A 13,218-nucleotide genomic window follows, 5' to 3' on the forward strand; every position below is an offset into this window, starting at 1 on the left:
AAAAAAAAAACCAAAAAACAGAAAATAAAAACGAAAACAAAACCACCAAAAACAGGTAGAAGAGGATAAACAAAGGTGGGGGAGGGGGAAGAATAAGAAAAACAGAAAATGATCCAAAGGAACAAGAATAACTGGTTGTATGGCCTGCAGGTTGTGGATTAAATTACGATTCAAAGTTGATTTTGGTTTGTTTGTTTTTTTTTTTTTTTTTGGCTTTTCTGAAAGATTTGGGGTCTTCCCCTCCCCCAACCCAGAGTGAGAAGGCTGGAAGGAGAGACAGTGAGGATGGGATGGAGGGGCATCCTGCCCTTGTCAACATGCCGAGGCCAGTGGACGGAGGGCGCAGCCCGTCATAAGGAAGTGACGACGACGAAGAAGTGCCGGGGAAGGGGAATCACAGCATGGAACGTATGGGGTGTGGGGTCATCGGGATTAGTGGTCAAGCCGGAAAGATCCGTTTTGCCCTGCTCCGAACCCAGAGCCTCCCCTCTGCACTTGTCGTTTACATAAGAAATAGGAAGGATAATTTCAGAGCCCCTCTTGCTTATCATCAAAAGGTTGGGGAAATCGATTCAAGAAATTGAGCCTGTGACCTCAAAGCTTCTCCTACGATTAATCCCCGTCCGATGGGACGATATTTGGTAGGAAATGTGATCCGGGAACCAGCCCCACTCCTGCTGTAAAAATAATGCAGATACAGGGAATGTGCTGACCTAAGGAGCCCTCGAACACAGTTACAACGGTGGCTGATGACACTCTAACAAGCGTGTGAGCGCCGGCCGGTTTCCCATCCCTGGAAAGCAGGAAGATGCTGCCTGGTTGAAGGCAACCGCTGTCAGATGTCACTGGCCTTTGAAAGGAAGGGGTGTAAGGAGCTGCTGCTCGCGTCTGCACCCCTAGAGGTGTCTGCTCATGCCCCTCAGTGCATGGGGTGTGGACTCAGCGAGATGGCGGGAGGGCGGGGAGGAGGGAGGGCAGGAGGGAACATGCTTGGCCTTCCCTGCCTCCCAGAGGCCTGAGACCCACTGGGTGGAGGCCTCAGGGTCTACCTGATCCCCCACGGGGTGGGGGTGGGGGGGAGGAACTCTAGGCTAGGCGTGCGAGGGCGGCGCCCCTCACCTTCGGTTTGGAAAGGTTTCTTTTCTCCTCTGGGATAGACAGAAACACACTGTGGGTTCCGCTCCCATCCCAGAAACCGAGATAAGTAATTAAGCCTCTCAGAATTTTAAACCACCTTAGCCTGCAGATCAAAACATGCTTAAAAAACTAAGATGTCCATGCATTTTAAAAAAATGGGAGAAGGGAGGGGTGGGGATGGGGAGGCGGGGCATAAGCAAAAGTGAGAGAGGACAAGGACAAAGGGGAGGGAGGGGGGGGAGAGAAAAGGGGACACAGGAAACAAGGGAGTGATGTCAAGCAGCATTCCATGCTATATTAGGGCAGAGTAAAAAGATGGGAAAGCAACTTGGTGGGCTCAAAACAGAATCTTGTTAAAATGTCCTCAAATGTCAAATAAAATTAGAAACCCTGTGGAGCGAGCAGAGAGTCCTGATTGGCTAGGAGCGTTCCTGGCGCCCCCCTCACCCTCCCGCCCTCCTGCTGACACGGGGGTTCACATCCAGGGGATGAGTGGAAGCATTTTGAACATGGGACATGAAGACTATGAAGGACAGCGAGACACTCCTTCTAACAGGTGGCCGAGCAAAAGGCGGTGGGAACACCTGGAACACACACACATTTCTGACGGGCCAGAAAGTGCCTCATTTTTTGTAACTGGTTTTCTTTCTGGAAAGCACATTTTGTNAGGGGGGGGAGAGAAAAGGGGACACAGGAAACAAGGGAGTGATGTCAAGCAGCATTCCATGCTATATTAGGGCAGAGTAAAAAGATGGGAAAGCAACTTGGTGGGCTCAAAACAGAATCTTGTTAAAATGTCCTCAAATGTCAAATAAAATTAGAAACCCTGTGGAGCGAGCAGAGAGTCCTGATTGGCTAGGAGCGTTCCTGGCGCCCCCCTCACCCTCCCGCCCTCCTGCTGACACGGGGGTTCACATCCAGGGGATGAGTGGAAGCATTTTGAACATGGGACATGAAGACTATGAAGGACAGCGAGACACTCCTTCTAACAGGTGGCCGAGCAAAAGGCGGTGGGAACACCTGGAACACACACACATTTCTGACGGGCCAGAAAGTGCCTCATTTTTTGTAACTGGTTTTCTTTCTGGAAAGCACATTTTGTCCTACTGATTTAGCAGCAAGCCCGATCCTGGCTGGGAGGGAAAGTGGAGGGGAACAGGGGGCAAAGCCCATCGGCCTGCCCTCCCCCAGCCTGGCTCCATCTCCAATCAAGGGGCGGCCTTTTAAAATTCCACTTCTAGCTCCTCACGGAGTTCTGAAAGGAAGCGGAGGGTCCTTCCTTTTTCCTGTTTTGGAATTACACCCTTCAACCAGCTACAGTGCATCTGCTAATGTTTTTAGGGTCCAAAAAACATCCCCACCAGAAGGAAAGTGGCCAGCAGGAAAGTTCTACCGGGGTCAAGGGGGTAAAGAACACAGAGAAACGACAGGGGACCGCGGCCCGCGGACGGACGGCTGGCCCCTCGAAGCTGCACTTTTGCAAATCGTGCTTATGAGGCAGCTACACCGCTGTTGGTTTTTGCTTCTGTTTTCTGTAAAAAGGTCAACGAAACTTCTGGCCTCTGGGGAAGATGACCACACCCTGGCTTTACACAAGGTGCAGGCTGGGCCTGAGGAGGGGATGTCCATCCGGGCCAGTGCTAGCAATTGTAACTTTCAGTGGGAGGGGGGGATGTCAAGTCTAACTTGAAGCAAGTGCTTTTGAAACAAACAAAAAAAGGGCTTCATAAACCACCACTCACCGGCCCCCGCCCCATCAGCCCCATCAGGCAACACACCATACTGCGAGGTGGGCACAATGGCCTCAGCCATACATTTCTACAGATCGTGAGAAGCCCTCTCCGGAGTGAGCCCTGTGAGTAGCTAATCCTTCACCACGCCAGGGCGCCTCAGAACAGGATTCTGCAGCTAATTAGCTTCCTACTCGGCACAAATAAAATTCTGCCACAAACTCACTGCCTAGACAGGGTAAGCAGAGTCCCTGACTTCACTGGGTAGGCCTCATTAAATACCTAACTTGCTTCATCTACTGCATCACGAATCTCCTTTCTGTGGCCCAGAGAAGACCCCGGGACTGCGTGGGAATGGGATCTGTCACCTCTGGGAACACTGCCATCTCGCGGAACGAGTGACTGTAGAACCTCTCTCCGGGCCTGGGATCCTCGCTCAGTGGCCAGACGGCTGTCTGCGGAGTTCTCTCCCAATAAAGATGCTCGGGGCCCTCTCTCCCCTACACGATTGGCCAACTCCAGGCACTTCGCCAGTCCCTCGCAAGGCATCAGGAGAGGGGAAGAGACACGGGAGACTCGTGGGCATGCACGTTAATGGGATGGACGTCTGGTCTAATGTCTAAACACGGAACACACGGCAGAGGCATGGAAGAGAGGGACACGTGACAGGGAGGCACTACAAACAGGAAGGCGCGTTTGGGGAGTTGAGATACCTACCATCATAATATTCCAAATTCAAAGACTGCTTGTATCAGAACAAAGAAACAACAAATTTAACCAAAGGTGGTCAGTAAAGGAAAGGAAATGAGACAGGAACGAGTTGGTAACCCTCCACCGAGAAGGAAGTACCTACACCTTCCCTGAAATTACAGGTTGGGTGGAAACCTGCAGGCGGAACACGGTGTTTAATTTGCACGCTTCTAGTTCATTTTGGAAGCAATATTCTCTCTCTCTCTCTCTCTCTCTCTCTAAATAGATCCAATATATATTTTAATCCTGCAGGCTAGCAACGCTGCAGGACAGGACCGCACGACCACCGCCTGCAGCCCTTCAGCTGGTGCACGCCGTTCAATGCCACGCTTCTTTTCAGCACTGTAAAACAATGTCAGCTAAGCTCCTCTGTACAGAGACATGTGGTTTTCAAACGTAAAAGAAAAACAAAACAAAACAAAACCAAAAAACGCCTGCCCCGGAGCCCTTTTCCAAGTGTCCTGACTCCCAAGTGCACGGGAATGCTACTGCTGCCGAGTGTGAGCTCGTTTCAGACCTTTGGAAATGGTGGCTCTCTACGCTCAGCACGCGTGCCATGGACCGGGCCAGTTCCAGGATGCTGGCGTTCAAAGCAAAAGGGGTAAGGGCCCGTCCTGGTCTGTTAGGGTTGCGGTCTCAGTCCTTCTGGGGATCCAGATACGTTATTTGTAAGCGCAAAGTGGGGGGAAAGAGAAAGAGGAAGTGGGGAGAGGATATGGCATAAAATTAGCAAGGAAATTTTGAAGAATGAGGATCATTAGTCATTGATGCCGGTGGGGAAGGAGATGGGAATGAGGTCAAAATATATTGACACGCTACGGGATCAGAAGGACAGAATGCTTTGATTTTCCCAAAGGCCTCACGGTGGTAATATACCTGCACGGTTTGCACCATAAAGTCTGTCGGTCAAGCCCGAACAGTGCCCGACACTTCTTTGGAGTATTTGCATCTGTTAGCATAAGGTAAACACAAAAAATACAACACAATGCTGGGTCATGCTCGGTTGGATGTGTCATCTCAGCTACAAATGTCTTCTCTAGCACCTCGGTTCTATTTGATTGTCTTTCCTCACCAAGGACAGGAAAGAAAAAGACTTCTATGAGTCAAAAGAAAAAAAAAATAAAACAAAACGATAAAACACACACACACACACAAAAAAACAACCGGAAACCAAAAAACAACAAGGAAAAATAAATAAAAATAGAGAGAGAAGGAGGGGAAAAGGTGACGTTGTTTGCTTCTACCTAGGCCAGGATTACGATGGATGTAACTGAGCCCCATCCTGAACTGTTATGAGGAAGGGGGTTGGCAGGCAACGGTCCCTGGGAGGGGCGCGCTGGGGTTGGCTGTCGCTGACCCGAGGAGGCACAAATGATGCTGTTTTACAGTGGCATTTTGGCTAGCAGCAGCGGGGGGGAGGAAGCACATCCCTCACAGAGCAGTGTCCCGCACCCTCATGTCTCCTAAGATCCACACACAGAGCTACAAAGCAACAGGCCAGAGAAGGGGAGAGAAAAGGACCGAATAGACCAGCTGCAAACCAGCACAGCGAATCTGGGAAATCTATACACACCTGCAAGGGCCGCACCAGTTATTCTGTTGATCAAGGCCAAAGCGCGCTCGGCATTTCTTAGGAGCGCTCAGGTCTGAATGAGTTCAAGAGAGAAGCGAGCAGAGGAGGAGGACGTGGGAGAGAGAGAGGGAGAGAGAGAGGGGGAAAGGGGGGGGGGAGAGAAAGATACAAATAAGAAAAAAATAAAAATAAAAAAGGGAATAAATCAATGACCTGGTTACTAATTACAAAATATTGACTTTCGATTTTTAACTTTCTTTAATTAGAAGAAAAAAAAAAGGTAAAAAATCACATTCTTATTCAACTGGTGAAATTAGCTGTTGCAAATAAAGCTGCAGTATCCCTTCTTTAAGGACTGTCTCTCCGATTCGTTTTGAGCAGATAAAGGGAAGTTAGGTACGGAAAAACTAAATGTTTAAGTGACATTTTTCCTCTTTTGGTTCTGCTTTCCTTTTTTTTCTTTTTTTTTTGTGCTAGCTCTCTCTCAATTTGTTTTTCTTAAAGAAGAAAATAAAGCGAAGGAGGGAATTAAGTTTGTAACATGCTTTTCTCTTCTCAGAATACAACAGTTTAAAAGAAAAAAATACTACGAATAAAAACAGAACAAAACAAAACAAAACAGAAAGAAATAAAGAAAGAAAAGGGCTGTGGTACTGGGATATTGCAGCTTTTGAAATGGTTTTTTTTTTCTTTTTTTTTAAACCGATTTTCATTACTGTTAACAGAAGAACAGATGAAGGTGAACAGGCAGTGTGAATGAGCTGTTCAGGGTTAGTCAGAAGCTCATAGCAGCTTTTAAGCAGGTACAGTCAGTAAAATGCTAGTGGGTTTGCAAATTAGGAGCAGAAAAGCAAAAGGAAGAAAAAAACTAAAATTAAAAAAAAAAGCGAAGGAGAAAATAATCATACTGCGAATGCATGCTTGCGTGAGAAAACTTAGTGGGAGCAACGGAAAATGCCATTAGATTAAGGAGGTTTATTACTGAATTCCTTCCATTTTGGTTGGTTTTCGTTTTTGTTTTTGTTTTAACCAGTCTCTTTTAAAGAAATACTGCATATTCAATTTGCACAGTTAGTTCAACACTAAGTCACTGTCATCACTGCTTAAACAACTGTTATGGGAAAAATAAATAAATAAATAAACAAAGCAAAAGTTAAATTAAATTAAAAAAAAATAAAAAAAAAACAACAAAAGCAACTGAGAAAAAAATCTACCGAAACATACAAAACCGTGTAGATGGTCATTTTAAAGGATGTTCAAATGTCATACGTGTTTAATGTTAATAAAACTATAATGGCAAGAAAAATTAAAAAACAGTTTATCGACTATTTTAATGACTCAAAATGACATTAGCACCTGTAATCGGAGGAAGTGAAAGGCAAGGATTTAGGAAACATTCGCTGTGTTCTGAAAAAAAAGAACAAATTATACAAAGCCTTCAAAATTTTTGTTGTTGTTTGTAAAAGCCTGGCCTTCTCCAAGGGGACCTTCTGAGATTGCCTATGCAGTATTTCTAATTTCTTCTAGAGAATGACAAACCTCCTTAATTTAAATTGGGTGCAATTTACCACTGTAAAGGCATGCATCAGAACATTCAGGAACAGCCCAGTTAATACCAAACACTCACACACACCCCTTCCTACTCCCGCGGCCCCTTCCTCATCCCTACACAGACACACACGAAATAAGCAGACTGCATAAATCCCGCATAGGCATGCCTACCTCCCTCCTGTTACAGGCTCTGCGGTTATTTAAAAACACATTCCACTAGAATTACAATGTGCTTTTCATGCAACAATGAATGTTACTAGCTTTAAAAGGGCAGTCATGAAGCAATTAATTAAAATGCATAAACAAAAAAGGCTGGCTAAGATGGGCTCCCCCACAACGTCCTGGCCTTGAATCTCTCCTGCCTTCCCCCAGACAGAAACCTAACGTAAAAGAGTGGTCCTCGTAAGTACCGCTCCTTCCTCCTTCCTCCTCATTCTAACTTACCATTGGTCTCTCCCGGCTGCTTGTCCCTTTTCCTCTTCTTCTTCTTCCCCTGGATGAAGAGATAAAACACAAGCAATTATTTCAGGAAACAGATGGGAGAGGGCATCTGGGCTCACCTGAAAGGCAGGAAGAGGAGGGCACAGCACTGTCTCTCCATCCACACCCACAGTCCCCAGAGTGTTTCTGACCCCCAGACGGACGCACACACCCAACAAGGGGAAGAGGAAGGCTCAGCAGAGGGTGAGAGAAAGAGAGACCGCTTTCCCCACCTTCCTATGTCCATCCTCAAACCTGACCCAGAGCATCCGATTCCACAGAAGGGTTCAAGAAAAGGACGGATTAAGGAAGACTCATGGAGGTGTGGAGACGCAGGGTTGGGAGTGGTCCAAGAGCCCACAGCCAAGGGACAGATGAACGTGGAGATGGCCGTGTGGGCTAAGAAAGCCCCCTTGCCCCACACAAATCTCTTCCTTATTAAGACCAAAAGGTCTTCATATTCAATCAAAAAAAAGCTTTCGTTGGGGCTTTACTAGTAATAGTAGCTAACATTTACTGAGCATGTACTATGTGCTAGGCGTGATTCTCAATGCGCAATGCATACCGACTCATGTTTCCCTCATGCTATCCTATACAGCATGTACTATTGCCGCCCCAATTGTAATTTTTTAAGAATATTTTTTTAATGTTTATTTTTGGGAGAGAGCAAAAGAGAGAGAGAGATAGAGCATGAGCAGGAGAGAGGGAAGAGAGATGGAGACACAGAATCTGAAGCAGGCTCCAGACTCTAAGCTGTCAGTACGGAGCCCGATGCAGAGCTCAAACCCATGAACCATGAGATCATGACCTTAGCCAAAATCAGATGCTCAACCAACTGAGCCACCCAGGCGCCCGCATTCCAATTTTATAGGTAAGGAAGCTCAGGCACAGAGGGGTTACGTGAATTTCCTGGGCTCACACAGCTAGCCAACGCTGAGGCCAGGGCGGGAACTTCAGGCAGTCTGGGTTCCACAGCCCTTACCTACGAGGCTGTGCTGCCTTCCATATTTAATCCCTTGCCCTCTGGGGAAGGTTTTCCTTGATTACAGGGGATGAATTGCATGGGAACATTCACATTCTCCAACCTGTTATCTTTACTGTCTGCTTGTGGCTATGGCTGTGGCTGCGGGAATATGAAGAATTCTGTAGACGTGACGACATCACTGCAGATCTGAAACTGTCCTCTCTCACCTCACTAGCAGCAGTTCTATCTGTTGGAGTCAGATGCCTGGGACGTCTGAAACGTCACCAGTAAAAAGGACTGGCCTACACTTCTACCTGTTTCAGAATATCTAAATATTGCCTCTGCCCCAAGGTGCTCAAGGTGTGTTGACGGCAATTCCGGAAGAGAAAAGAAAGAGTTACAGGTGGTAAACTTGGCAACCCGGAAGGTCCTAGAACCTCAGGGTTCAGACGCCATGGTTTTTGCTCCATCCAGGGGCTCAGGGCCAAACTGTCTCAGAGGAAGCCCCTCTCTTCTCTCAGGTCTTAGGGCACATACCACTTGGGGAGTTTGTCTTGGCCTGGAGTGTGAAATGCTGTGACACATTTTATGTTCCTTGATAAGCAATTTAGAAAGATAAATAATAAAAGAAGAGTTCATGGGGTCTTCTCACGAGCCTCAGCAGCCCGTCTTCGTGTCTGGGCCTCTTCTAGGGGAGCAGCGAAGTGCCGCCTGGCTATCTTGGAAGAGGCAGGAGGGGCGACTTTCGGTGTATTTAGGAGCCTGAAGTGGACACTAGGCACAGAAGACCACTGCAACTCCAGGTGGCGTTGGCATCCACACACCCAAAGGCTCCTTGGTCACCTCTTTAATACAGCGGTCACCCGTTTCCAATCTCCCGCAATGTATTTTGAAAGGTGGCCAAAAGCTTCAGTCCCTGGGGGAAGCTGTCAGTTTAGGATCTATAACTGAGATGTTCATGACTGAGGAAAGGCTCATTTAAACTAAAGGCTTCTAGAGGACAGGGGCTGTGTTTTCATCTGAAGGCAACATGAGGAAGCACAGTAAATGCTATTTAGTGAAGAGGGCAATGTGACTCAAAGGGGGAGGCCACCCCATTATCTCCTTAAATGTAACAAAAGAAAATGCCTAAATATGGAGGTAAGGGCAGGGGAGAAACTCAAGATGAGCAAATGGCTTAGGATTTACGCCCTTTACCTAATCTGGAAGAGCCAGAAAGGAAGTGATGGTCTAACACAATGCCAGGGCTTAGAGAGCACTGTGGGACCACTCTGTTTGCTCTTGTGCCCCGGAATGTGCCAGGTCCCACAACCCACATGCGACTGTTTTCCTCAATCCTGTTTTTGCTAAGGGTGATATAGAGCCTTCCATTACCACCTGGCTGGAAAAGCAGGAACGGAGACTCTCCCGAAGGACTTTTTGGACTTACAATGACCAGGGTAATGTATAGAAACTTCTCTGTCAAGTCAGTTAAGAAAAACTCCCCAAGCTAACGAGTTTCACCACAGTCAAACCCATAAAACCTTGAACTCTGACCCCTGTTCCACAGACTGTTTCCTTGGGCACAGTAGGGGAAGGGGAGGATGCGTGTGTGTTCACACTCATGTGTAAGGAGCCATCGTTGAGAGGAGTCAGACAGCACCCTGTTCAAGAAATAAAGCTTCTTCAGCCCCAAATCTAGATCTACCTTTAAACTTTCTCTCAAGTCTGGGGCGCCTGGGCGGCCTAGTCAGTTAAGTGTCTGGCTCAGGTCATGATCTCACAGTTTGTGAGTGTGAGCCCCACATCAGGTTGTGAGCTGACAACTGACAGCCATTCTCTTTCTCCCTCTCTCTCTCTGCCCCTCCCCAACTTGCATGTGTGCGCTTGCTCTCTCAAAATAAATAAACAAAAAAAAATTTTAAATTACACTTTCAAGTCCTATCAGAGTCTCCCCTATTACACCAAACCGCTTCTGAGCTGAAGTCATCGAAGGTGCCTCGTGGACCTTAAAACCTAGAAAGCACTTCACAAAAAGCCTGGGCCAATACCTGTCTAACTGACTCCCAGGCAAGCCAAGAGCAGCATTCTTTGGAAGTTCTCACAAAGTTGGCCTGGCATCTTTGTGGAGATGTCTCCCTGCCCAACCCCAAGGGGCACCATGCACATAGACCGGGATGTAAACGGCACTCCGGTTCAGTGCACATCCTGCAAAGCTCTACACGAAGGCCCTACCTGACCCCAAATCTCTGTTAGGGATATGATGTCGACAGAGGAACATAATTTTCTCTGTGCCACCATTCTAGATCACTCCGAGAATTAGGTCTATAGCAGGTAGAAGCTGGAGGTGAAATCTTAAGAGCCTGTGACCCCAAACCAAGAGAACAACTGCCCCGGAATGAGGTGGCTGCTCTTACGGAGGCTGCAGAGCCCACCTGCTGCTGGAAACCTCCACCTCGAGGTCAGGTGGGGGTGAGCAGCACGTTGGTGGGCAAGCATTAACTTTCTTCTCCTCTTCCTTTCCGCTCCAGAAAGCTTCCCCAAGAAACACATGCTGAGGACAAATGTAAAGGGTCCCACGCAGTTAAGACCCTGTTGTGACCATCTGTGAATGACAAGGACTCTGACCACCGCCAACGTTCCAGTGAGAGGCACCAGCACTAATTCCTGTTTCAATTCCCAGGACGACCAGTTTTGTGCTGCCAGCCAATGGCAATGGGGCTTAGAGGGAGGTGGGCGGGGCCCGTGGGGACTCAGAGGGGAGGTGGGCGGGGCCGTGAGGCTCAGAGGGGAGGTGGGCGGAGGGCAGTGATGAAGACGTGGGAGTCAAGCCCAACAGTCTGTTCCCCACATGCCCTTACCTGCCCATCGAAGAGCTGACTAGCAAGCACATAGCGAAACGTATGAGAAATAGCTAGAGCAAGCAGAAAACAGCGTCCACTCGGGACCCACGTATTCACGAGGACGCCTGTGGCTTCCTGATGGCAGTTAAGTTTTGAGAATAAACATGTCTGCTTTAACTCTGCAGTCCCAAAATGCTGTGTGCGCAGTTACGTTCACAACCGACACTGAACTGATCCCAACGCACATGCGGGGAGCGTCTTCACCACGGACGTCGTCCATGGGAGAGCTAGGTCAGGGGCACTGACCAGCCGAAAGAATCCTCCGTGAGTCCGTGACACCGACAAGAAGCGGGAGGAAAAGCCCATGGCTGGCATTCAGGCAAGTTTCGTCTTTCCCGTCCCACTGAGTGGATGGTTAAAGATCACGTTATAAAACCCAGTGCCATAGAATAAATGTATCAGGTAAATAAGAGCCCTCTCGTCCACTGAGGAGAGCCAGCCCAGGACGTTACTGGGAAGCCGCAGAACAAGAGATAACAAGGAAAGGGGACAGAGGTCTCCGGAGAAGAGCGAGTTTCTGGGAGAACGGGAATCACGGGTATGACAACCCCAGGGACCAGCACAATCCTACAGTGTTTTCTAAAACCCAAGAGGGGAAATTGGGCAAACCCTGCAGGCGGCACAGAGCCCAGGAAGACCCATCACACAGCACAGCCCTTCTTCCTACCTTTCCGGGGCCCTGAGGCATTTCACCTACCCCTCCAGGGGGTGAGGGCCACTGGCTGCTTTCAGGGATCCTCCCATCATGCCCCTCTCAGGACAAACTAGGCTTTCAACTTGTACTGCGCCACAGCATAGGACAACCGTTTCGTTTTTCCCTCTTAAAGGCGAAGGGCGTGTTGGAAGACCAGTGGGAATTAATAAGCCCTCTCTCTGCACCCCTATCTCCCGGTCTTCCCTGTAAGGCCCCATGTGTGCTGAGAAGCACAGAAGCCCCGTTAGGAATATCCTAGCTCTATGTCTCTTCAAAGACCTGGGCAAGGAGGTGTGGACAGCCCCAAGTCAGCCCCGTGGATCCCGAGCTGGGACAACGGAACACTGGCTTCCTCCCCCCTCCTTTAAGAGCATGGCACACTGATGGAGCCCTACCGGAAGTCAAGACAAGAGCCCCCGGTCTGGTGCTCGGGCAAGATGTTACTGGTCCCAGGACTGGGCAGACTGCAGGGTTCTGAGGCCCGATTCAAGCTGGCAGGGAAAATGCCCTTCGGGCAGATGAACACTCAACATCTAGTTCCGAGGAAAACGAATACCTACATAGTTATCCCGCGCGGACCAGCCGGGGTACAGCTGCATGTGAAGCTGTCGCTCCTTCCGGGCTAGCTCGTAGTATTTCGCTTGCTCTTCTCTGGACAGTGCGTGCCACTGGAGGGGACACAGAGGCAGGGAGAGACATACAAAACATCACACACTACACTGTGGCCAGGGGTGAGAAGCGGGTGCGATCTGCAGGGTCCCGGCACTATCAGGAGCACGGAGACAAAACCCGGTTTGTCATCACTCTCACGCTTTCATTTTCTCCCTCTCTCTGCGGCTGGGGGAAGAGGATGGCGGTGGCCGTTCTGAACATCGTTGGATTTCTGGTCCTGACTCCATGGAGATGACTGAAGGAGTCAGAACGTGACTGAAGGGACGGGGACACTGTGCCATGCCACCCGCCATGCCCCAGTCCATTCTTCCCCCTCTACCCCATGAGGGAGCTACCTACCCTTCGCCCCAGGATCTGGTTGATGGCTGCGCTTTCTTTCAACGTGCACTCGGCCACGACCTTTGCCCTCATTTCCTTCATATACAACATGAACGCGTTAAGAGGTTTCTTTATGTGGGGCTTCTTCTTTTCTTCTTCCTTTTTGGAATCCTGATGCTTTCTGGATATAGACAGAATAGACAGACACAACCCAATAAACAATCGCAAGGTCCAACTTCCTCCATAGCAGAGAACCCGTCTCCCTATCTGCTCAACGCCCAAACCTAGCAGTTCTGAACGAGAAGCACGCTTCCACTTTTGGTCTTCTCCACCCTGGAAAACGGAACAAAAACATCCTAGCGAGGGTGTGGGGGAAGAGAGAGATTTCATAATTACTTCCTCAAGTGTCTCAGACACACAACTTTCCCAAGCCAGAGGGGAAAGCACAGTGTGGCTGATTCGTTCTC

At 48.7% G+C, this 13,218-nt stretch overlaps 1 protein-coding gene across 11 annotated transcripts in view; it reads right to left on the reverse strand.

The window, feature by feature from the left end:
* The window catches only part of TCF7L2 (transcription factor 7 like 2), a 129,840-nt gene that overhangs the window by 1,003 nt on the left and 115,619 nt on the right, over positions 1 to 13,218 (reverse strand). For 6 of the 11 annotated variants that reach the window (XM_077779438.1, XM_077779439.1, XM_077779440.1 and 3 more), the window contains 5 exons: positions 12,773 to 12,932; positions 12,322 to 12,429; positions 7,186 to 7,234; positions 6,547 to 6,597; positions 5,191 to 5,263 (listed from right to left, as the gene is read on the reverse strand). In XM_077779438.1, coding sequence (XP_077635564.1) covers positions 5,191 to 5,263; positions 6,547 to 6,597; positions 7,186 to 7,234; positions 12,322 to 12,429; positions 12,773 to 12,932 — 441 coding nt within the window. Of the gene's footprint in view, positions 1 to 4,493; positions 4,567 to 5,190; positions 5,264 to 6,546; positions 6,598 to 7,185; positions 7,235 to 12,321; positions 12,430 to 12,772; positions 12,933 to 13,218 lie in introns of all 11 variants that reach the window. The other 5 variants (XM_077779441.1, XM_077779446.1, XM_077779445.1 and 2 more) reach the window with 2 other exon arrangements.

Source organism: Crocuta crocuta, unplaced genomic scaffold (assembly GCF_008692635.1).
Source record: "Crocuta crocuta isolate KB4526 unplaced genomic scaffold, BGI_CrCroc_1.0 scaffold138, whole genome shotgun sequence".
NCBI lineage: Eukaryota > Metazoa > Chordata > Mammalia > Carnivora > Hyaenidae > Crocuta > Crocuta crocuta.